The sequence below is a fragment of the Oncorhynchus gorbuscha genome, linkage group LG01, assembly GCF_021184085.1.
Source record: "Oncorhynchus gorbuscha isolate QuinsamMale2020 ecotype Even-year linkage group LG01, OgorEven_v1.0, whole genome shotgun sequence".
NCBI lineage: Eukaryota > Metazoa > Chordata > Actinopteri > Salmoniformes > Salmonidae > Oncorhynchus > Oncorhynchus gorbuscha.
The window spans coordinates 74,077,352-74,098,490 of NC_060173.1; the positions used below are offsets into that span (position 1 = coordinate 74,077,352).

At 45.1% G+C, this 21,139-nt stretch overlaps 4 protein-coding genes and 1 long non-coding RNA gene across 10 annotated transcripts; 2 read left to right on the forward strand and 3 right to left on the reverse strand.

Moving 5' to 3' along the window:
• Positions 1-27: 27 nt before the first annotated feature.
• Positions 28-10,709, reverse strand: ankar (ankyrin and armadillo repeat containing). 4 transcript variants are annotated; one of them, XM_046359994.1, is made up of 23 exons: positions 9,893-10,709; positions 9,272-9,709; positions 8,309-8,472; positions 8,078-8,193; positions 7,716-7,896; positions 7,374-7,596; positions 7,251-7,292; positions 6,954-7,155; positions 6,333-6,541; positions 5,992-6,096; positions 5,495-5,742; positions 5,160-5,328; positions 4,833-5,071; positions 4,427-4,580; positions 3,017-3,178; positions 2,641-2,747; positions 2,356-2,478; positions 1,916-2,077; positions 1,645-1,762; positions 1,032-1,141; positions 657-853; positions 523-569; positions 28-433 (listed from the first exon to the last, which is right to left on the reverse strand). In XM_046359994.1, exons 1-23 carry the CDS (start codon positions 10,518-10,520, stop codon positions 213-215), a joined length of 4,365 nt encoding a protein of 1,454 aa, XP_046215950.1. In that variant the 5' UTR covers positions 10,521-10,709; the 3' UTR covers positions 28-212. The 4 variants fall into 4 exon arrangements, with proteins under 4 accessions (XP_046215950.1, XP_046215932.1, XP_046215943.1 ...); XM_046359976.1 differs by having other exon boundaries at positions 1,916-2,074; positions 4,833-5,074; positions 9,893-10,708; XM_046359987.1 differs by having other exon boundaries at positions 28-435; positions 528-569; positions 4,833-5,074; positions 9,893-10,708.
• Positions 1,510-6,716, forward strand: LOC124041913. Its single transcript, XR_006840003.1, has 3 exons — positions 1,510-3,828; positions 3,950-4,087; positions 6,324-6,716. It is a non-coding gene; the product is annotated as an uncharacterized LOC124041913 (long non-coding RNA).
• Positions 8,210-13,196, forward strand: zgc:136439 (uncharacterized protein LOC678627 homolog). 3 transcript variants are annotated; one of them, XM_046360045.1, is made up of 9 exons: positions 8,218-11,001; positions 11,095-11,384; positions 11,599-11,688; positions 11,798-11,877; positions 11,958-12,073; positions 12,324-12,421; positions 12,681-12,749; positions 12,825-12,883; positions 12,968-13,196. In XM_046360045.1, exons 2-9 carry the CDS (start codon positions 11,193-11,195, stop codon positions 13,086-13,088), a joined length of 825 nt encoding a protein of 274 aa, XP_046216001.1. In that variant the 5' UTR covers positions 8,218-11,001; positions 11,095-11,192; the 3' UTR covers positions 13,089-13,196. The 3 variants fall into 3 exon arrangements, with proteins under 3 accessions (XP_046216011.1, XP_046216001.1, XP_046215991.1); XM_046360035.1 differs by having other exon boundaries at positions 8,218-8,983; positions 9,264-11,384; XM_046360055.1 differs by having other exon boundaries at positions 8,210-11,384; positions 12,811-12,883.
• On the reverse strand, positions 13,074-16,597 carry asnsd1 (asparagine synthetase domain containing 1). Its single transcript, XM_046360007.1, has 3 exons — positions 15,182-16,597; positions 14,832-15,013; positions 13,074-13,572 (listed from the first exon to the last, which is right to left on the reverse strand). The coding sequence occupies exons 1-3, from the start codon at positions 16,595-16,597 to the stop codon at positions 13,326-13,328; spliced, it is 1,845 nt and encodes a 614-aa protein (XP_046215963.1). The 3' UTR covers positions 13,074-13,325.
• On the reverse strand, positions 16,539-20,246 carry LOC124041909 (ASNSD1 upstream open reading frame protein-like). Its single transcript, XM_046360069.1, has 4 exons — positions 20,054-20,246; positions 16,946-16,999; positions 16,772-16,847; positions 16,539-16,681 (listed from the first exon to the last, which is right to left on the reverse strand). Exons 1-4 carry the CDS (start codon positions 20,129-20,131, stop codon positions 16,650-16,652), a joined length of 240 nt encoding a protein of 79 aa, XP_046216025.1. The 5' UTR covers positions 20,132-20,246; the 3' UTR covers positions 16,539-16,649.
• Positions 20,247-21,139: the final 893 nt, after the last annotated feature.

Consider the following 21,139-nt stretch of genomic DNA (forward strand, 5'->3'; position numbering starts at 1 on the left):
AGAAAGGACTCCATTCTGTGTTAAGTGTTTCATTTAGTTTTTTTTATTCAATCGACTTCCAATATATTATACCATTAAGTCAGTCATTCCCATTTAATAATATAAATCTAATATATTCATCTTGAACATAAATAGAATGGCTCCCTGAGTCATCATTTCACTACAACTTTAAGCTTGCCCAGTCAGGCTAGATCCTATGCTGACCTCCAGGGTCACTGCTTTTGCCGGGGCCACTGGCTGTCCTTATCCAGCCTCAGTGACTCCAGGGTGGGCTGGGAGCTATGGGTTGGCCCCTCTCCCTGCAGCCTAACCTTGGGGTTGGCTGTCCTGCTCCTCTGGGGTTGAAGCTGGAGAACTGGAGCCGAGCTGGTCCTCCCAAAGTGGCCTGCAGACACTGACAGGCCAGGAGCGCGGCTTGTCTTTTTGGATAAACCTGCCGTAGGTAGAGGCGACAAAGACGATTGAGACTTTTTATTATATGAAATAGATTCAAATAATGATGTACAGCATAACAAAATGTACCTTTTTTGTTGCGCTGAGGAACAGGTGGGCCACCATTTATCTCCAAACTGTTTTAAAAAAGGACAGAAATGATTGATGTTATCCCAGCTAGAAATATGAAAGCAAAGCTTTTTCGGGCAAAAAACCGAACATACCTTAGTGATGGCAGCCCCACTATTTTCTGCCTTTCGAACTCCGCAGTAAAAATGTGTGAGATCTTGGCATCCTCGATGAGATGCTGGGTCAAAAGGTTGTACATAGATGGAGTGTTTCGACATTCCACCAACAAGAGGCGATGTGCGTGACGGTTAAAGGTGAGGTAGCCGAGGGCACTTGAAGATGCCGTTCGCACCTGAAGATATTCAAGATTTTACCACAATGCTTGTATCAAAAATCTGCACATCGTAACCTGAAATATGTCAAGTTGGATAGCATATGATGGTTGTAGAATGAATTATCTTGATAGTCTTAGATTTCAGGCAATAGTCATAGACAGGAATGCTCCCCCATACCACAAGTCCCATCCTTACCTCTTCCTCCTCAGAATACAGGTGAGCACATAGGTGACCAACAGCTCCCATGGTGACAATAGCATCAGGAATACCTGCCCGGGTGTGAGCCAGACTGGCTAGCAACTGAGCTATGACAGAAATGTATGCAGTAAGGTAAGACTAGTGTTCTTCTATACTGAACAAAAATATAAAATGCAACAATTTGAGATTTTACTGAGTTACCGTTCATAAGGAAATCAGTCAAGTTTAATTAATTAATTATGCATCTGTTGGTCACAGAACTTTTTTTAAAAATGGGCCTCGGGATCTCATCACATATTTCTGTGCACTCAAAACTGCACATTTTAGAGTGGGTTTTTGTCCCCAGCACAAGGTACGCCTGTGTAATGATCATGCCATTTATTCAGTTTCTTAATATGCCACACCTGTCAGGTGGATGGATTATCTTGGCAGGGATGTAAACAAATTTGTGCAAAAAATGTGAGAAATAAGCTTTTTGTGCATATGGAACATTTCTGGGATCTTTTATTTCAGCTCATGAAACATGGAACCAACAGTTTACATGTTGCGTTTATATTTTTGCTCAGTGTATATAATGTTCTTCCCATACATAGTACTGGGCTGAAGTTACCTGTCAGGACCACAGTGTTGGGATTAGTGGACTGCAGAAGGTCTACAAGGACAGTCACCCCTCTGGCAGACAGAGTCACCTGGTCTGTGTCTGTGATCACTTTGGCCAGCACAACTATCTGGAGACCAGTTACCACAAAACGAAAAGTTAGCGATAAAAGGAATTACCTAACACTAATTCCGTGTCAAGTCGGAAAACACATACAAATCAGCAGCTGTTAATGACTCATTGATATTACTGTGGCCCTCAGGTGATTTTTTTAATGATCTACCTGAAAAGCAGCTTTGGCCCTCTCCATCTCATTCCTGGAGTTCAAGAAGGGCTCGTACATGGCTATGGGAATGCCACCATTCTGCAGGATGGCTGCCTGCTGGGTGGTGTTGTTGTAGGCAAACAGAGACAGGGCATAACCAGCCTCCAGGCAGATGTCCTGCTGGGAAAAGGAAAACATGACAAATTGCCATGGGGAATGCACTTTACGGAGTGTCAACACCCCTTACTGCTTGAGCAGTCCTTGACCATTAGGTGCCAGTAGTTCATTGCACATTGCGATAACAGTATTGTATCTTGGATGCTTTTCTTTCTAATCTCTATTAGACCCATATCTTGTTCCACCTCATCTGGTTAGTGACTGTGCTGACAGCTGACATACCGAAAGGTTCTGGGCTAAAGTTATGAAGTAGCCCACAAACAGCCTTTCAAATGGTTTACCTGATCTGGCACTCGCAGCAACTCTAGAACTGTTTCGTAGGTAAACTCCTCTTTTTCCCAGAAGGTTGTTTGTAGGTCCTGGTTTCCCAGAAGCACACAGGCCAGCGTTTGAGCCACTTGGACCTGAGGGGGAATCAACATGTCACCCAAGCCTCAATTTCTTTCAATGGAAATTCTAGTATTGGACGCCCTTGTTTGTGGGACTTTTGTGGCACTACCAAGGACATTTAAGGGGAGAGAGTGAACGCTTTTCTTGTGTGTGTGATCGATTTCCAATGTATTTACCTTGACCTGCAGTGATTCTTGGTGCTTCACAAGTTCTAACAGAGTTGGAATGGCTTGCTCCTCAGCTATGACCCTCTGGCTGTTTGGGTTATTGGTGTGTGCCCCTCCTAAAATTAGATGTACGAAACATGCATGCACTAGAAGTTATGGTATATTATTAGCTTGTATACCATGACTTGTTTCCAAGTCAAGTCTGAAAGCCATGTTACTACTGTCGCACTGTTAAAACTTCAATGGTCAAAATCGTCAAGTAGTATCATGACAAAGGTTTACTCAAAATCGCCCATTGATACCAATGCTTGGTTAATGCAAACCTTTGATTACCTTAATCTTATCTTGAGAAACACAGTACATGCAACAGTGAGAATGTACAAACCAATACACAGGATGCCCAGGGATCGTATAACGCTGAGGAGGGTACTCTCTGTGGTCCGGGACCCCCGTAGTAGACGAACCAGCGGGGGCACCCCATTTTCTTTACACAGCCCGTCCTGGTGGCTCCGACTGTCCCTGCTCAGTGCTATAACTGCCTGGCAGCCTGAAAGACAATACTATTTGTTTACACTTTACCAAGCTGAATTGTATGTAAACCTCGACTTGAATTCTTTCATAAAAGGTCCCTCTCTGGCCTGACCAGATCTGAAACCTCCACACCACATTTGACAATTGGTGGCAGTGCTGGGATGTGAGTGATGCCTTTATGGAGTATCGGCCAGCAGTGGTGTCCATCAGTGTAAAGATGACAGGACGAAGGCATAAGTTATGCATAGTGTAAAGTTAGTCACTAGGCCTATAAGCTGACATTAGCGGTCATGACTGTTAGTGCCATTACTATGATGGCGTTATGTAGACTTTGTGACAGACGGTTCAGGTAATGTGTTACCTAGAATTCAATCTGTACATTCACTTTTTAAACCATTGGTCGGGGTGTTACTGTGGTCAGGCGCAGGCCTACCATTTCCACATCATTAACCTCAGTTCGTCTCCCTTTTAAGAGAACGACAGGCATTTTTTGGGTGAAAAAGAAGGCTGGAATGAAAGAACCATCTGTCGTCTTGTCTGGACAGAAACTATTTCGGAAGCTGCTGTACAGATGTTCTGTAGACATGTTTGACAGACCGAGGACCTGAGGGAAGAGTAGAGGCTCTTAAAAACTACCCGGGAACACGTGTTCAAGGAATGACAGAGGTATGGGGAGTGACCCATCCCCTTTCAATTGATACCCCAGTTCTTCCAAATCAACTTTGGGATATTGAAATGTTTGTCTCATTCAAATTTTGTTTGAGATTGTGTTCCTCTTATTTTCAAGGTGTTGGGATTCCCAATGGAGGGATAGACAGACAGGCATTCCTGACTGCATGCCTTCCTGTGCTCTGGCTGCGGGTGATGAGTCTAGCAGAGGAAAGCCGTCTGGGGGCAGGAGGCGGCTGGTCTTGCGGTGACAGAGGTGAGCCTCGCTCCAGCACAAACCTCAGGGTGCTTGTTTATGGTACAGTCAATCATTTATCCGCATCACCTGTCAACAGCGCATGGAAGTTTCGTTGTTTTACGACACTCAGTGTTTAGTTTCATCGATCCCCGGAGACGGCATCCCCTTGACCCGAATAAAATGTCTGGAAAAGCTTGATATCAGCGAGCCAACTCTGTCCATGAACCGATGATTGCCATTTAACTTCCTCTTGTGAAAGAGATTACTTTGGTGTAAAAGACCTATTTTGCATAAGAGACTTAGCAATTACAGAGGGGTAGCGTTTAAAACAAAAATATGAGAAATGAGAGAACCTACCGACATATTGCATCCTGTCGGAGGAGGAGAGGATGAGCTCGAGGATGAAGTGGTAGCCGATGTGCTCTGCCATGAGTCTCTGTTGCTTCAGAGTGTGTCCTGCCAGGGCCCATAGAGAGACGGCCCCCTGCTCCCTCGCCTCCACCTGGAACACCTGGGTCACGTTCAATAGGGAGAAAACTTTTTTGAAAGATTGAAATGGGGAGGTACTATCTGAATTTGTCCCATAAGAGCACAATGTTCATTTTCTGTGGCAAAACAGTTTGATACAGTGTGCCCTACTGAACTCAACCCTGAACATGGCCCAGGGGACACAACTTAAAGTACATGAATATAAAATGTTCAAGAATTCCATAAGCATATTTAAAAATGAGGGAAACAATGATTTGACTTGCTCAGGTCCTACCTTTAAGAGTCGTAGGAGGTGCTTGGCGGCCGACTTCTTCAGAAAGCGGGCCTGAATGGCAGGGTTGTGATCAGCGATGGCCTCCAGGGCTCTGGCTGCTGTCACCTGCGCGGCTATCTTCCTCCCCCGCAGTATGAGCACCAACGGGGCCACGGCGCCCACTCCACAGATGGTGTCCTGGTTCTCCCGGTGTCCCTTAGCCAGCTCAGCCAGAGCCGCACACACCTCCTCTTGCAACACTTCTGGAGATACATGGCCAGAAAGACGATTCATCATCATGGTCTATAACATCATGATCATCGTCTTACTCATGATTTAACAGTGTACCTGATCTGACAGTCAAGAGCTCCACAAGTTGTGGAATCCCCCCAGCCAAAGCCATGGCCGTCTGATTGCCGGGGCTACGGACACACAGCGCCTTGATGCACCGCACAGTGTTCACCAGCACATCATGTAGGTCCGAGCCCAGGAGCCTCACCAACGGGGCCACTCCACCCTGGACACACACAAATTAACTGTCAAACACGCATGCACGAATCGTCAAACATACACAAATACAGACAGACACACACAAGCCTGGTTATAAGTGAACCTACCTATTAGTTACAGCAATACTAACCAGATGGGCTATTGGAAAGACTGATTATATCAGTAGTACTAACCTGCTGGGCTATGAGGGACTGGTACTGGTCACTGTGCCCTGCCAGGTCTGCCAGTATGAGGGCACAGCGGGAGTGGAGCTCGGCCTGCTGGCTGCCCAGCAGATTGACCAGAACCGGCACGGCACCATAGCGCACCAGGGCCTCACACACGGGTGTCCTCTCCGAGATGTGACACACCACGGCGGCAGCCATACGTTGTAGCGCTGGTCTCGTGCTGCGCATTAGCTCCAACAGGGCCGGGATCCCTCCTACAGAATAGGTCAACTGCTTTAGGGTCCTTCGATATTTTGATTCTATTGCAAGTGGCCGAGCTTTGTATTCCGTAGTACCAAAAATGTTTAATGCTGTAATGTTACTGTGATATGGAGTATAACTCTAAGGATGGTTGAAAATTGGCAAAATATAAATTGGCAATACAAAGCTAGAATTCATGGCTATAGTATAAAACAAGGCATTCCTGTCTGATATAGGCCCAAACTCTCCAAAAACTCACTCACCTGCATCCATGATATCCCTCCAGAAGGACTTGGCCGTGACACACAGAGCTTCCAGGCAGCGGATGGCCATCTCCAGCCTGCGGTGGTCCTCGCTGTGCAGCATCTCTGCTCCATCACACACACACACACACACACACACACACACACACACACACACACACACACACACACACACACACACACACACACACACACACACACACACACACACACACACACACACACACCTCAGTATCCGTGCAGACTCATCGAACGGATACAACCTGCGATTCAAACAAACATTGGCCTCGCTTAACCCTCGCTCGCTAGCTAATTCCCATCTCTTCCACCAGGCAGCGTACCCACGAGGATCTTCCAGACAGGCAGGTCCGGCAGGCCCAGCGAGATGAGGTGCCTGAGGACTTTGGGGTGGAAGTAGAGGGCGGCCAGCTGCACGACGTCGTTGCCCTTGCTGTCCCTCCTCCTCCAGTTGGCTCCCGCGGACAGCATGTAGTCCAGGGCCTCCACGGAGCCAGATGTGGCCGTCAGGAGCAACGGGCAGCTGCGGTACCTGAGGAGACAAAAAAACAACACCGTCAACCTGTGTGCACGTAGAAGCAGATGCATCCGTAACGCCTCCAGTGCATTTTGTGGCGTCTGTTACTTGTATGTCAGTGGAGGCTGCCGAGGGGAGGACCGCTCATAATAATGGCCGGAACGGAGTCAATGGAATGGTATCGACGACATGGAAACCACGTGTTTGATACCATTCCATTGACTCTATTCCAGCCATTATTATGATCCGTCCTCCGCTCGGCAGCCTCCACTGTTGTATGTGCTGATTACAGAGCAATGTCATGCTAATGTTACATTAAATGACACTGAAAGCTTCTGTGAATGGTGCCAGTGGCCTACTGTTGCATCCTACTGAATCCAGTTAGACATGTCATCTATTCTAAACCTAGAAGTGCCTCTTCACTCACTCGGCAGTGGTTTGCATCTCCACCAGCTCTGGGTCTTTCCTGCAAAGGGCCTGTATGCAGGCCACCTGGCCGTAGTAGGCAGCAAAGTGCACAGCCATCCAGCCCCTGCGGTCCACTAGCCGGTGGTCGGCCTGCAGAGCCAGCAGACAGCTGATGGCCTCCAGGGAACCACACTGAGCAGCCAGGTGCATGGGAGTGGAACCTGGAACAGGTACAAAAAAGTGGAAAGCAGTGTCTGAAAGCCCTATTTCGTTACAGTAGAGTGAGGCTGGCATGTTCACACTGGTATGTGCTTACCAGCTCCTTCTTTTGGGGTCCCACCGCCACCTCCAGATTTCACTGCAAAATAAAAGGTGTTTGTAAACAGTTTTGAGGACAGTGTGTACATGAGAGTAAGGGAGAGAGAGGCATGTCTCTGACCTGTGCGGCTGAACCTGCCACTGCTTTTCTGGTTGAGGTTGACCCCGGTGGTGGCCAGCTGGCAGATGATGTGAGTGTGGTTGTGTTTGGCGGCGTGGTGCAGCAGGGAGTAGCCCTGCTCGTCCAGGACTCCCAGGTGAGATGGAGAGTTCCGACGGCACAGCGAGTAAAACACAGCGGATAGGCCACGCTCTGCCGCAGCACGCAGGCCAAATGGCACACTCTGAACCCAGTGAGAAATAACACACACGATCATACAAGCCTTTTACCTTTACTTAATACAAAAAAAAATAAAACAAAGAACAGCTTCCTATATTGCTATATCTTCTTCTCCATCAGCACCTTGCAATTGATGGCCTTTTTGTAGCCAAATGTCTTCTTGAACTGCTCATGCAGCTGGACGTCAGAGAGAGGCAATCTCTTCCCTCTCAGGGTTTTGATGGCAGTGTTGAGGGCCTCCCACCATGGAACCACGTTAGGCTGAGGGTAGAATGAGCCCACCTCAATGGAGATCACATGATAGCTGCCAAAGACATCAAGCAGCGTGTAAGAGCCTGACCATTGGACACTGAAAAGCATGGGTTTGTGTTCTCTTACAAGTGCATCTGTGTGGGAATGTAAGGTCTCCGAGCTCAATGTAAGTGAGATGTGTGTGTTTATGCGTGCATATTAAGACCGCTTCTCTGCCAGTGAACTTAACATACTTATTGCCGTTGACCTTGTGGACTGGTACGGGGAAGTGCTCTTTGTAGGTGGTGTCCTGACTTAGCAGATCTCTTAGGTGATCCACTGCAAGACTCTGCAGTGCAGCAAAGGTTTCCTGGAGGGAACCACAAGACAACCTGATTTCACTATGAAACTAGAGCCTCACTGTGGAAGTAGATAGCTCTTAAGTGGCTATTGACGGCTCACTGGTAAGTGAATCTAACTCTCACCTTTGTTTCCTCAGAGACTTCCTCTAGCTGAGGGGTTCCGATGTCAATTTCAATCCCACCGTGAAGGTGAAAATACTCATCAGACTTGTACGGAAAGTGTTTACAGGCGAACGCAGGTCCAAGGAGCAATGGTGGTAATTCCCTCTCTGTCTTCAGTTTATCATCTACAAAAACAGAATGAAAACAAAGATAAGCACATCTGTTGCAACGCCAACGGTATGATAGCCATAGGGAACCTAGATACGAAACGTGGCAATGCCTTCAAATTATGTAGGCAATCGCCACACAAGTTCATGTTAAAACATTCCAGTTCCTACAAGTCAGAATGTTGAATAAACAGAATTTGAACATACTCTGCCGATTGTCTGTGGCGTTGGTCCATCAGTTGGTTGAAATTTGAGGCAATATCCAAAGGAATTGTTATTAGCCTGACTTCAAGATATGCATCTCTGTGTGTGGCAATTAAGATTTGTTTGCTTGTGACCAAAGGCACGTGCACAAGACGGAAGTACAGTAACTGAAGTCTGCAGTTGTTTACATGGTTTTACACATGTCAGGTGATATACATTTCAACAGCAGTACTGGCGCTCTAAAAAAAAAAGGTTGTGAAACAACGCTTTACTGTGGATATTTTGTCAAACGTTTTGAGCAGCTGAAGGACCAACCACACAACCGGTAGGGCAAGTTAAAAAGGAATTGTAGTCATTGTTGTCAACATTCTGGCTTATAAGAAAAACTTTGATTTTGCATTGCTATGTTTCAGACTGTATATTAAGTATTGGTTATAAAAGTCTGATTTATTAGGCAATGGGGAACCTAGTTGTTTCAGTGACAGACAATTGGCCTCAGTCTAGAATTCAAATACCATTATCAACGCAGTAAGTAAGTAGCACAGAGATGTAGCTAGCGTTGCTCATGGAGATCCTGTAAGTTATATTTCATTGTTGCGCTGTAGCAACCGACCTGAGTAAGCCGGAAGCATCTGCGCCAGGTCTGGGATCTTCATCCTCTTCTTTAGCCCTACCAGGAAGGGCACCAGGAAAGTGAGGAGGCGCAGGTAAGCCAGGTCTCTGCACACCTCTGCCTTCCTCTCCAAGCAGCCCCTAACCAGGCCTGCTTGTAGACCCAGCCTCTGCTGCAGCCTCTGATAGGTGGCCAGCTCCAGCCTTTCCTCAGTCAGCCTCACCACACTGGCCAGACTGTGGGCGCCCTCGAACACAAACAGGTTGCCGTGCTGTCGGACAGAGGACAGGTAGGATGTCAGCTTAAGCAGGATGCTCTCCTGGTGTTGGGAAAAAAGCCTCTCCTCCTCTGCACTGTTGGGGTCGTAGGTAGGATCCACATTGACTTCCATGTTGTATATGCCCTGGTAACAGGGATCCTCTGAGATGTCCTGAAGACCTGGAGGATTCAACAAGCATCACCAGTTGAGGGGAATCCTATTTCTAAAGTAGGCATGTTCAATTGAATCTAATCAACATCATTATTAAAAAACGGACACCATTTTGTCTCAAAGTTAGGGCATGCATTTATCTGTCAGTAATTGATCTTGCATTACATTACATTTCGCTGTCACCCAAATACCTGCAGTGAGAAACTCTGCAAACACATCTTTCTTTGTCTGGGGCACTCCATTTGAGTCGACACCCATGCTGCTTCTCCAGAGTTCAGAGAAGCGAATGCGATTTTCTCTAGGAATATTGGCTCCATGCCAAAGAGCCTTGATGGCGTAGTCAACATTAACCAAAATTTGTCCTACTTTCGTATCATAATATGCTGGAGACAGTTGGCACGAGGTGCTCTGGTCAAAGTTGGGCTCAAGACTTATACATGGCACTTGGTTGAAACAATAGATGCCAACTGTGAGCTCTCTGACTATTTGATGGACCACCTTGTAATCAAGAGGGACTCGCACATCCACAGGTGCGAGAATGATACAGTTTGAGTTAGTGAAGTTCCTCATTTGTTTGATTATGCCCGGCGGCATTTCAACTGGCTGAGTGAAGTCATCACCACCCAGAAACCAGTTACAAGAGGTCAGGCTCAGCAACTCCTGAACTTCACCCTTGTCGTACTTCTCAAAGAAAGCGTTGGCATTTCTTTGAGCTGTCAATGCAGCAAGGTAGGCCGTGTCATCCTTCTCCTCTTCAACAGAAGAATGTTGTAATCTGGACGAAGCACTGGATGTCAGTGAGCGCGCCATTACGTCCATAGTTTACGTTAGCTAGCAGGCTATTTTAACCTTTGCTTACACTCTAAAGTACTTGCATAGACAGTTTTAGAATAACGGGTTAAACTTGTTGATAGCATCACGGCACAACATTGTTGCCTCAAAGTCCAAATTAATGTGTAAGATTCTTTGCTCTTGGCAACCAAGACGCTCAGCCTTGGTTACGGCGCGTTTTTGTCTAGACAGACTTGGGGTGCGTTCATAAATTCGTTAGTTATTCTGCTCCCTGGCACACTCTAAGAGAGTGCTCTGAAATCGTAGTAGATAGCCACAGTGAATTTTCGAACGCACCCCTGATCTCCTCATAAAGTGTTCCAATTTGTGACATATGGGGGCGCTGTTCAATTACTTTTGAAGGCGTTGCTTTATTGAGACTTTGTACTGTAACCTACAGCGCACTGTCGGTTTTCCCCCACAAATGTATTTTTTACGTCGTGGAGGAATGCGATTCTGATTGACACAGGTTCGTGTATTCACTATTGCACACAGATGTGAAGTCGTATGTTATCATTGCTGCTTTGATACGTATACTTGACCTATAACTCACTGCTTTTAGGTAACTGTTTACAGCAACATTTGAACTAGTGTCTTATTTAGCCACCTAGCTAAATAAGTGACTGGCGCTAAGTAGCCCACTCTGGCACGGTTGTTTAAATGAAAGCGGTTATTCTCGCTGCGGGATATGGAACAAGGTTGCAGAGAGATGTTGATAACGACACGAGCGGAAGATTCAAACATCTGGCTGGCATTGCCAAGCCACTGCTTCCTGTGGGGCACTGTGCCTTGATATCTCACTGGGTCCAAGCTTTGAATACCACTGGATGCGTGGACACGGTCTTTGTCATTGTAAGTATCAAAGTACATTAGAGTATTTTATGTGAATTATTTTACTCCACATGTAACTGTACATGGCCAACAGTTTCAACATTCATCCGTTCATTGGAACGTAAAACCCAATAAATATTTTAAGAATTTCGAAATACCTAAATTCATGTTTAAAGGACTGAGATTATGATATGTGGTGATAATGTCAACGATGACTATCTTTTTACCTCAACAGACCAATGCCCTTCACCACAAAGCATTTGTGGAGTGGGCCCTGGACTTCCCTAATGTCAAAGTACTAAGTGATGGAACAAAGAGCAATGAGGTTCGTCAGCTTGCATGATTTCCCCTGGGATAGTGTTGTCTCATGTTGATCCATGTGCATTGTCCAGGTCAAATATGAATGATACATTTTACCATTTTTATTCCACAAGGACCGTCTTGGTGCTGTCGCCTGTCTTCAGCTAACAGTCAAGCACTTCAAGATCGAAGACCATGTAATAGTTATCGGAGGGTACGTTTGAAAAAAGCCTTCACTTGACTCAATGTAGAAAACATTTACTGGCTCATGCTGACAGGCTCTTCTCCACACAGAGACACTTTGTTCAAGGAAGAGTTCAGTCTCATTAAAGTTAAAGAGAAGTTTTCTGACCTGCAAACAATGTGTGAAGACAGCAGTCTGGTTCTTTCCTACCAATGTAAAGATGAGGGTGAGTGTGAAGTCAAATTGTGTGCTTTTGAAGTTGTCATGCCAGCTGTAACCCCAAAGAACTCAATCTATTTTATCTCTATCCTGTTTTTTTTTACACTAAAACCTTTCAAATGCTGCACAAATCACACGACTTGTTTGAAGCACATCCAGCTGGATAACATTTGTGAGAGATTATCATTACATGTAATAATATTAGAGTATACCAAACACCTTCCTAATGAGTTGTATTTCTGTATTTGCTCCCATAGAGACACAGAAGTATGGTATTTTGGAAGTCGATGAACACCTTCGGGTGCTCTGTATGAAGGAGAAACCTCTTCCCTCAGAGACAAAATCAAGGAGAGCAGTATGTGCAGACTAACACTTTTCTGTCCCTCCCTACAATATATATACAGCCTCAAGACTTTTCTTACTTTGGAATGTTTATAATTGCAACATTGAACACAGCAGATAAACCTTTGGTTTATGTTAAGGGCTCAAACTAGGAGCAAGTCATCTATTTGCTGATAAGCTCAAGAAGCATTTGCAACTTGCTACGAAACCTCCTAGTTTCTCAGTGTCTACATATTCGCCTATCGATAGTGTATGCCTTTTTTTTGTTGCAGTGTCCATGTTTCTACTTGTTTTCCAAGAAAATCCTTCATCTATTGGATGCCTTTCTTGATGAGAATAAGGTAAACAGTAATGTCTTTCATTTGCGCTGGTAATCCATCACTTGATATTAAACTAAAGCAGCTCTTTTGTCAAAGGAAGCACCAATCGAAGAAAAGGACGCACCTGGAAACTTTTTGTCATGGCTCATTTCAAGGTACTATTTCAAAATTGAGGATCAACATTCATGGCTGCAAAAACAATACATTCTCTCAGTATACTTTCCCTTTTCCCACCACAGAAAGCCTGTGTATATTCATCAGATTTCTGGCCGTTTCGATGTGGGAAACCTGCCCTCCTATGTTGAATGTGACCGGTACTTCAGAGAAAATCTTCAAGATGTGAAGTCTTATATGATGTAGTGTGCACAGAGCCATGTTTGAGATCTACAATTTTCTTCACATTGCCACTTTATTTGTGCCTTAAATATTAAACATATTTTGAAAATATTCAAATTATATTAATCAAAATGTGTATTTGTATATTTATTGGAAATTAACACATCTGTTCATATTGTAGTTCACTGTGACCCTAATTAAGAGGATGACTTAGTTGCTTTGTCAAGTGTAAAACTTTTTTTAATGAAATGTTATGCTGATCTAAGGTGTAAGGAGTCTCTTGCACTTGTCTGAGGCCTTCTCGTGGCTGTTTTCCATCTTTGCAATGCGGGAACCAAACTGCATGGCTCTCTTAGGCAGTAGAGCAGATGCCCCCAGACCCAGTTTCTTGGCAGCCAGCCTCAGCAGCAGTTTCTCCCCTACACCTCGAGGCAGGGACAGATCTGCCTTATCAGACACTGGCAGGGCATTCAGGAAACACACCACATCCTCGTCCAAATAGGGAAACCTATACAAGGCCAACAAAAACATCCAGCATATCACCATTAATTCAAATACACAAAAGTATGTGGACACCCCTTTCAAATGAGTGGATTCGGCTATTTAAGCCACACCCATTGCATTAAATCGAGCACGCGGCCATGCAATCTCCATAGACAAATATTGGCAGTATAATGGCCTTACTGAAGAGCTCAGTGACTTTCAATGTGGCACCGTCATAAGATGCCACTTTTCCAACAAATCAGTTGGTCAAATTTCTGTCCTGCTAGAGCTGCCCCGTTAAACTAAGTGCTGTTATTGTGAAGGGGATAAGTCTAGGAGCAACAACGGCTCAACCGCAAAGTGGTAGGCCACACAAGCTCACGGAATGGGACCGGCGTGTGCTTTTGCGCGTAAAAATCATGTCCTCGGTTGCAACACTCACTACCGAGTTCCAAGCAGAACTGTTCGTCTGGAGCTTCATGAAATGGGTTTCCACGGGCAAGCAGCCGCACACAAGCCTAAGATCACCATGCGCAATGTCAAGCATCAGCTGGAGTGGTGTAAAGCTTGTCGCCATTGGAATCTGGAGCAGTGGAAACGTGTTCTCTGGCATGATGAATCACGCTTCACCATCTGGCAGTCCAACGGACGAACCTGGGTTTGGCAGATGCCAAGAGACCGCTACCTTCCGAATGCATAGTGCCAACTAAGGTTTGTTGAAGGATAAATAATGGTCTGGGGCTGTTTTTCATGGTTCAGGCTAGGCCCCTTAGTTCCAGTGAATGGAAATCTTAATGCAACTGCATACAGTTACATTCTAGACGATTCTGTGCTTCCAACTTTGTGGAACAGTTTGGGGAAGGCCCTTTGCTGTTTCGACATGCATAAAGCGAGATCCATACAGAAATGGTTTGTTGAGATCATGTGGAAGAACTTGACTGGCCTGCACAGAGCCCTGACCTCAACCCCAGAGAACACCTTTGGGAAGAATTGGAATGCCGACTGCGAGCCAGGCCTAATCGCCGAACATCAGTACCCGACCGTACTAATGTTCTTGTGGCTGAATGGAAGCAAGACCCCATAGCAATTTTCCAACATCTAGTGGAAAGCCTTCCCAGAAGAGTGGAGGCTGTTATAGCAGCAAGGGGGGGGGGGGGCACCAACTCCATATTAATGACCATGATTTTGGAATGAGATGTTTGACGAGCAGGTGTCCACATACTTTGTCATGTAGTGTATTTTTGGTACTGGAAAATCTGATTGCTTCTAATGACCGAGACTTGCCTAGCCTCCTTCCCGTGGTCCCCTATGATTCTGTCATCTCGACCCAGATTCCTTGTGGAGATTCTGCCTAGCTCCATGGCCAGCTCTTGGACCAGACCCTCTTGCCCAGAGGTCTTGAAGCGGACTCGGTGTCTGGAGTACCCTGCCAGCTGCTCATCCGCTCCAATACCGGTCAAAATCACCTGCCATCACAGAGCAGTGGAACAGACAATTTACTTGAAAGGTTGTTCATTGGGTCTGATTTATTTAAAAAAAAAAAAAAATTTAAGTTAGAATATGAAACAGACTTTATTCACAACTTGTAAATGGAATGTTCCTTATTATTTTACCCATTTGATACTCTACTGTACCTTGGCAGATGATGTGAACCCCCTCTCTTCGTTGCTTTCTGTGAGGAAGCCGGTTCCTCTCGCCGCAAACCACACAGCACAACCAATGCTGTCATCCAGTACGGTATCCAATGGGTGCACCAGGTGACAGATGTGCTCCTGGCGCATTTTCTGCAGCTCTTCCCGAGAAACGTTGATTTCAACAAAATTCCATCTTCTCTCTGGGTTCAAGTCCTGAAGCTCTTGCAGACCTGCTCTACCAGTGATCCTGTCTGGAACGCCGAAGGGGTTGTACACATTGGAATCAGGAACGTCAGTTTTAGAATCCATTGGCTTCGTTTTGTGCTTTTTGCTTTTTTTGGTAGACTCCTTCACAATTTTTGGTTCCTGCAGTTTGAATGCCACATTCAGAAGATCGATTGGTTGGTGAGTTGGGATGTGGCGGTCGGCCAGGGCAGCCAGAACCATGGAATCAATCCCTCCTGAGAAAAGAATTGCAATTTCTGCCTGGTCATTGGTCAGTGGTGATGTCACCTGTGTATCAAAGGGAAGACATTGCACACGCCTCCGTACTGCCTCACTGAGAACATCAATGAGACGATTTACCACAGGCTCTCTCACATCAGACTTTAGCAACACCTCCAGGTCTTCAACTGAGGACTGTAAGCTTGGATCATGTTCTATCTCCAACAACGGAGGGATTGACATGTTCAGTGGGCAAACTGGAGACGTGAGGGAGAGACCTGAATTGTTCATCATTGCTGAGGTGTAACTTGGTAGACCCTCCCACTTAGATTCATGACTAACAGACGATAGATTATCGCCTGCGTGAACCCATGGATAAACCTCAAAGGTCAAACAGCAAGACTCTGCAAACGCCCTCAGATCAATCCTGTAAACACCAACTGCTGGAACCTCTTGCCACTGTGGTGGTCGGTCAGAGCCAGGGAGACAGGCAGCCACAGATGTCAGAGTCAAAGACTTCTCCTCAGCATCATATTGCCAAAGCAGGCTTCGCCGGCCAAAGAAGTCTCTCCCAAACCAAAGATAGTGTCCAGCCTGTTGGTAATAAGTGAAAGCCCAGGGTCCTCTGACATTGCCCAGGACAGACAGGATCTCTGTAGGGCTGTGGCAGGCTGCAAGGTGGTGGGAAAGAACGTCAGTGTCATTCTCTTCTGGTCTCAATAACAGTCCTCCAAAAACCTCTCCATTCCACATCAATACATTGCTGTTACAGTCTTGTGCTGGCTGAGGGGCAGGGCAACCTCTCATGTGAAGTACGTGAGCAGAGAACAGACACTGGTAGTGGGGATTTGAAGCTGTTTTGGTGATGTTGCAACTGGAGTTAGGCCCTCTTTTCCTTAGGTTTTCATGCACACGCTTCTCCAGCACAAGCTGGGAGGGGGACAAGCTCAGTACACAGCAAATACCACACATATTTATAGCTCGTAAGGCCTTATTTGTAGGTCCGTCGCAGATTGAGTAGATTCTACATATCCTTCTTCATGTTGTCGAGTTCCTCTGAGGGAAGAGAAGTTCACATGTAGTGTATCTCACAGAAAGAATGGTTAAGAGAGAACAAAACTTTAACACAAACATGGTAATTCTTACTTTTGCATGAAGCAAGAGTCTGCCCTCTGTCTGCCAAGAAGAATATACTACTGTTGGGCTGTTGAACATAGACCCTCTGAAAGGAATATGCATCAAGATTAGCATTATCTTCACAGGAACATCACACCTTAAAGAAATTAAACTAGGTTTTACATTTTGTTAACCACTTCTTACCCGGTTTTTCTTCAGATTAGAGAGTTCATCAAACACAATCTTCTGTTCCTTGATCTGCAGAAACATGACTTTCAGTGAAAAAAAACATAATATAGACATGAGTTCAGTTCAGAGAACTTTCATGAAAAGATGGCACAACCAAAGAGAGACAGCCATTAGCCTAAAGATTGACTTTACTCTCCCAATTTCCCTGTAAGGTCTGAATGGCAGGTCAACCAGAATCTGGGTACAGCAGACTGTCTCCTTTAAGCCCCAGAAGCAGCCATTCACCTGCTTTTCAAGCTTAATACATGTCAAATTACGTTCTGTACTTACCAAAGAATGGAGTTTCACTGAGCAACTAACGTCATTACTGCCGTCCCGGCCGGTATGTACCAAAAGGTCTACATAAAAAGTTACATGCAACCAAAAAAAATGTAGACTGGAAAGAATCCAGTCGTTTTTGAGAGAAGTTTTTTGAAAGAAGTATTGTTTTTGAGGAAGTGCGCGTGCGCATGCGCCTGTTCTGCACCCCCTGCAATATTAGTAAATATAATTCAAATACACTAACTAAAGCATATCTAGAAATATACAATCACTAAAAAGATACCCTATATTGTGTACTTCATCTTCTTACATATTATTGCATTCCGTGTAGCGCAGGTGAAACAGATTGATATGACGTTCATAGTATGTGTTGTAGTACGAGACCGGCATTGGTCTCAAGTCCAGTCTCGAGACCACAAGAGTGTCTCGTCTTGTGTTGGATACATTTGTACTCAGTCTTGAAAGTGAGGACTCATTTCTTCCTGAGACCAGCAGTTTGTCAGAGCATAAAACCGCGTCTGCAGGCCAAATATACACATTACTTTCTTGAAACAATATCTTAACAGCCTTTATATCTATTATAGACATGTTTGCGCAGTGGCGAACCTATAGGGATTCAGTGTGTGACAGGTTTTTGATTCTGAAAGGACAGCATCCCTAATACCAATGCACTCATGTCTTCATTGGGCGTTGCATATGCTCACTTCTTAATCCCCACTGATGCGTATCAAAGTAGTGTAGTGGAGGAATACGATTTATCTGTAGTAAAATAGAGAAATCATGCACAAAGTAGCCTACACAATCGCAAAGCATGTGAAATATATTCAACTGTGCGCCACATACAGCCTAGTTTCCACAGAATATCGTCTGCAGGCAGCAAGAATATGCACTTCTCAACTGGTTTTGGCATGGAGCAACTCACAGAAGAATGACATCGGTAGCCGGGAGGTTAAGAAAGACGTTTCAACTTATGACATCTACCAGTAAACCAGGTATTGAAAAAGTTTAGTCTGAAGTGTTGGTTAGTAGGCTATTTGTAATGTACAATTGTTGTGCTGTTTGTGTCAGGGGCGTAGACATGGATGGACCTGGGTGAGCCAGGCCCTGACAGGCCCATCCAATCAGATTGATGTGGTTTAAGCATTGTTGTGGACTTAGAATAAATACAAAAATGTGATTGTCAGAATAAATACAAAAATGTGATTGTCTAAATAAATAAAAAGTGTGAATGAATGAAAATCTATTGGAAAACAGGATTTTTCACGCAGGGTGCCTTTCCTTCACTGGGCGAGCCGTTTGGGAACTTTCTGGCAAAATTAGAGTATACCCACGTCTCTAGGCACCACTACACAGGGCCGATGGAAAGACACAGCATGATGTTAATTAAGTACTGCAGTGCATCTCCTCCTCATGGACTGCACCAGATTTGCCAGTTATTGCTATGAGATGTTACCCCACTCTTCCACCAAGGCACCTGCAAGTTCCCGGACATTTCTCGGGGGGGGGGGGGGGCTAGCCCTCCCACTCCAACCCAACAGGTCCCAGATGTGATCCGGGCTCTTCGCTGGCCATGGCAGAACACTGACATTCCCGTCTTGCAGGAAATCACACACAGAACAAGCAGTATGGCTGGTAGCACTGTCTTGCTGGAGGGTCATGTTAGGATGGGCCTGCAGGAAGGGTATCACATGAGGGAGGAGGATGTCTTCCCTGTAACGAAAATGTCCTGCACAGAAGCAGAGTCCGAGCATAACCTGTAAACCCATGTTATCCTTAGGGAGTGGCATACTGCTTGTTCTGTATGTCAGTGTTCTGCCCTGGCCAACGAAGAGTCCAGATCTCAATCCCACTGAGCACCTCTGGGACCTGTTGGATTGGAGGGTGAGGGCTAGGGCCATTCCACCCAGAAATGTCCGGGAACTTGCAGGTACCTTGGTGGATGTGGTGTAACAGCCTTATTAGTTTTGAGCTGGATTATGATCTGTAAACGAAATTAACACTTTCTGAATATTTATTTTTGCTGTCTTATGAGGAAGTGAAGTGGGCAATATGGAATATATTGGTAGACGGGAGAATTAGTGAGTGACTTCATGGATGTATAAACGGAGTGCATCCCTAAATGACATGGACAGGTAAATGTAGAGCGTGTCAATGACAACAACAAAAAAACGGTTTAGAGAAATAACATTACTTAGGATAAAACTAGATAACGTTACATATGTTAGCAGGACGGGGCTAGCAAGTTGTTTTCAAAACATTAGACCAACTTGAGCACTGATATCTCAATTTTCTAGATAGCAAATCCAACCAAATACGCCTTAACAATCATTTAACAACATAAGTACTTCGACCGATTTCTCTGTAAAACAACGTTAGATCCAGTCTATGACATTAGCCAGAAGGCTCTGCTGCTAGCAATCAGTCAAGTCTATGGAAGAGGTAGCTAGCTCGCATCAGCTTTGTAGTGGTTATAACTACTACTATGTTGAAACACTCGTTTTAAAATGTCCTTACATTTCTCACAAGCACAGTATTGTAGATTTTAAATTACGCGAATATAATTTAGTAATTCTAACGAATTTAAACCATATTTAACGAGATATCCTCCCTGTTGGTTAATGCCTGACGCACCGGAAACGGCTCCCCCAGTAAGAGGGCTTGGAAAGTTCGAGCGTGTAACATGTATTGAGGCAATTGAGAGTTTAGATGGATTATTTGGCTGCCAGAAACTCCGATTCTGACTAATTTAGCTGCCTATCTGCTCATTTCCCACACCAACAATCTGGAATTATCTAACGTTACCTTTTTGTTTAATTCTTCCTTCAGCGTAGACTCTTCCTCATCAATGTTTTCGTTCTCTCGCTGGTTCTTTGCAGACATTTTGATAAGGTAACACACAGCGAAGATAATATCTTATTTATTACCTAGCTAGCACTAGCAGACGAAAAACATTGTACAAGCAAGAGAAGTCAACGAGGTCTGAGTACTTTTAATATCATGGTGGTCCGCAAACAACCATTTAAGGTGCATGCCGCCCCCTACTGTGTTGGAGTGTGCGAGCAATCATATTCTGGCTAATTCTGTACTACTACGAAAATAAAATGTAAAAAACAAATATAACTTCTACCCACCCGTGCGGTTGATGTCTTCGATTATCTGTTTTGCCTTTCTTTGACATCAGTTGCTGTAGGTGTCCTGGAAGGCAGACAGTGTGCCCCTGAAAGGATGCTCTCAGTTGTGCATCTGTAAAGGTTTCTGAGGATCTTAGGGGCCAAGCCAAATATCTTCAGCCCCCTGAGGCTGCCATGAATGGAACGGTATCAAACATATGGAAACCAAATTTGACTCCGTTCCGTTGGCTCCATTCCAGCCATTACAATGAGCCCGTCCTCCTATAGCTCCTCCCACCAGCCTCCACTGATGCTGAAACAATCCACCCTTAGAATTATTCAGCATGTCAATAACCATTTCGACATTAACATCTGTTACCCCCAATACTTATTTTGCCATATCCACTATGACCTTCAATCTGGCATTTCTGCTTTCCACATGTTGTTAACACAATGAAAGCTATGAAGTTTATTCACTATCAAACTGTCCTCTGACACAGCACATTCATGATCTCAAGATTTCTGAATAGGTCTCGAAAACATGCCAGGACCAGCAGAAGCACCAACCCCAACAGTAGATCCACTTAGTACAGGAGCAGCCATGGAAGCGCCATCAGTTCGCACTGTAGTTCCACCAATGTCTCTTACAGCCTGTGCATATGATACATCATGACTGATTCTATATTTCTGGGCCTCTCTAGCCTCTCTCCACCTGGCATCCACCAAATGCTGCACTATGTCGTCGTCGTCGTCCCCCATGTCCCATTTTTTGGCATTT

Bases quoted from the DNA above. Each gene is read 5' to 3' on its own strand.
- ankar (XM_046359968.1), bottom strand. From the start codon at position 10,520: ATGGACGTAATGGCGCGCTCACTGACATCCAGTGCTTCGTCCAGATTA. The intron at 7,156-7,250 runs GTAAGCACATAC...TACCTGTTCCAG, and splicing joins GACCCCAAAAGAAGGAGCTG to GTTCCACTCCCATGCACCTG. The intron at 1,142-1,644 runs GTAACTTCAGCC...TTTCTGTCATAG, and splicing joins CAACACTGTGGTCCTGACAG to CTCAGTTGCTAGCCAGTCTG.
- zgc:136439 (XM_046360045.1), top strand. From the start codon at position 11,193: ATGAAAGCGGTTATTCTCGCTGCGGGATATGGAACAAGGTTGCAGAGA. The intron at 11,689-11,797 runs GTTCGTCAGCTT...TTATTCCACAAG, and splicing joins ATGGAACAAAGAGCAATGAG to GACCGTCTTGGTGCTGTCGC. The intron at 12,750-12,824 runs GTAAACAGTAAT...CTTTTGTCAAAG, and splicing joins CCTTTCTTGATGAGAATAAG to GAAGCACCAATCGAAGAAAA.
- asnsd1 (XM_046360007.1), bottom strand. From the start codon at position 16,597: ATGTGTGGTATTTGCTGTGTACTGAGCTTGTCCCCCTCCCAGCTTGTG. The intron at 15,014-15,181 runs GTACAGTAGAGT...CTGTGATGGCAG, and splicing joins GGTTCACATCATCTGCCAAG to GTGATTTTGACCGGTATTGG. The intron at 13,573-14,831 runs GCAAGTCTCGGT...GGCCTTGTATAG, and splicing joins GACCACGGGAAGGAGGCTAG to GTTTCCCTATTTGGACGAGG.
- LOC124041909 (XM_046360069.1), bottom strand. From the start codon at position 20,131: ATGTCTGCAAAGAACCAGCGAGAGAACGAAAACATTGATGAGGAAGAG. The intron at 17,000-20,053 runs GTAACGTTAGAT...ATGTTTCTGCAG, and splicing joins AGGAAGAATTAAACAAAAAG to ATCAAGGAACAGAAGATTGT. The intron at 16,682-16,771 runs GTAAGAATTACC...CTCTTCCCTCAG, and splicing joins GACTCTTGCTTCATGCAAAA to AGGAACTCGACAACATGAAG.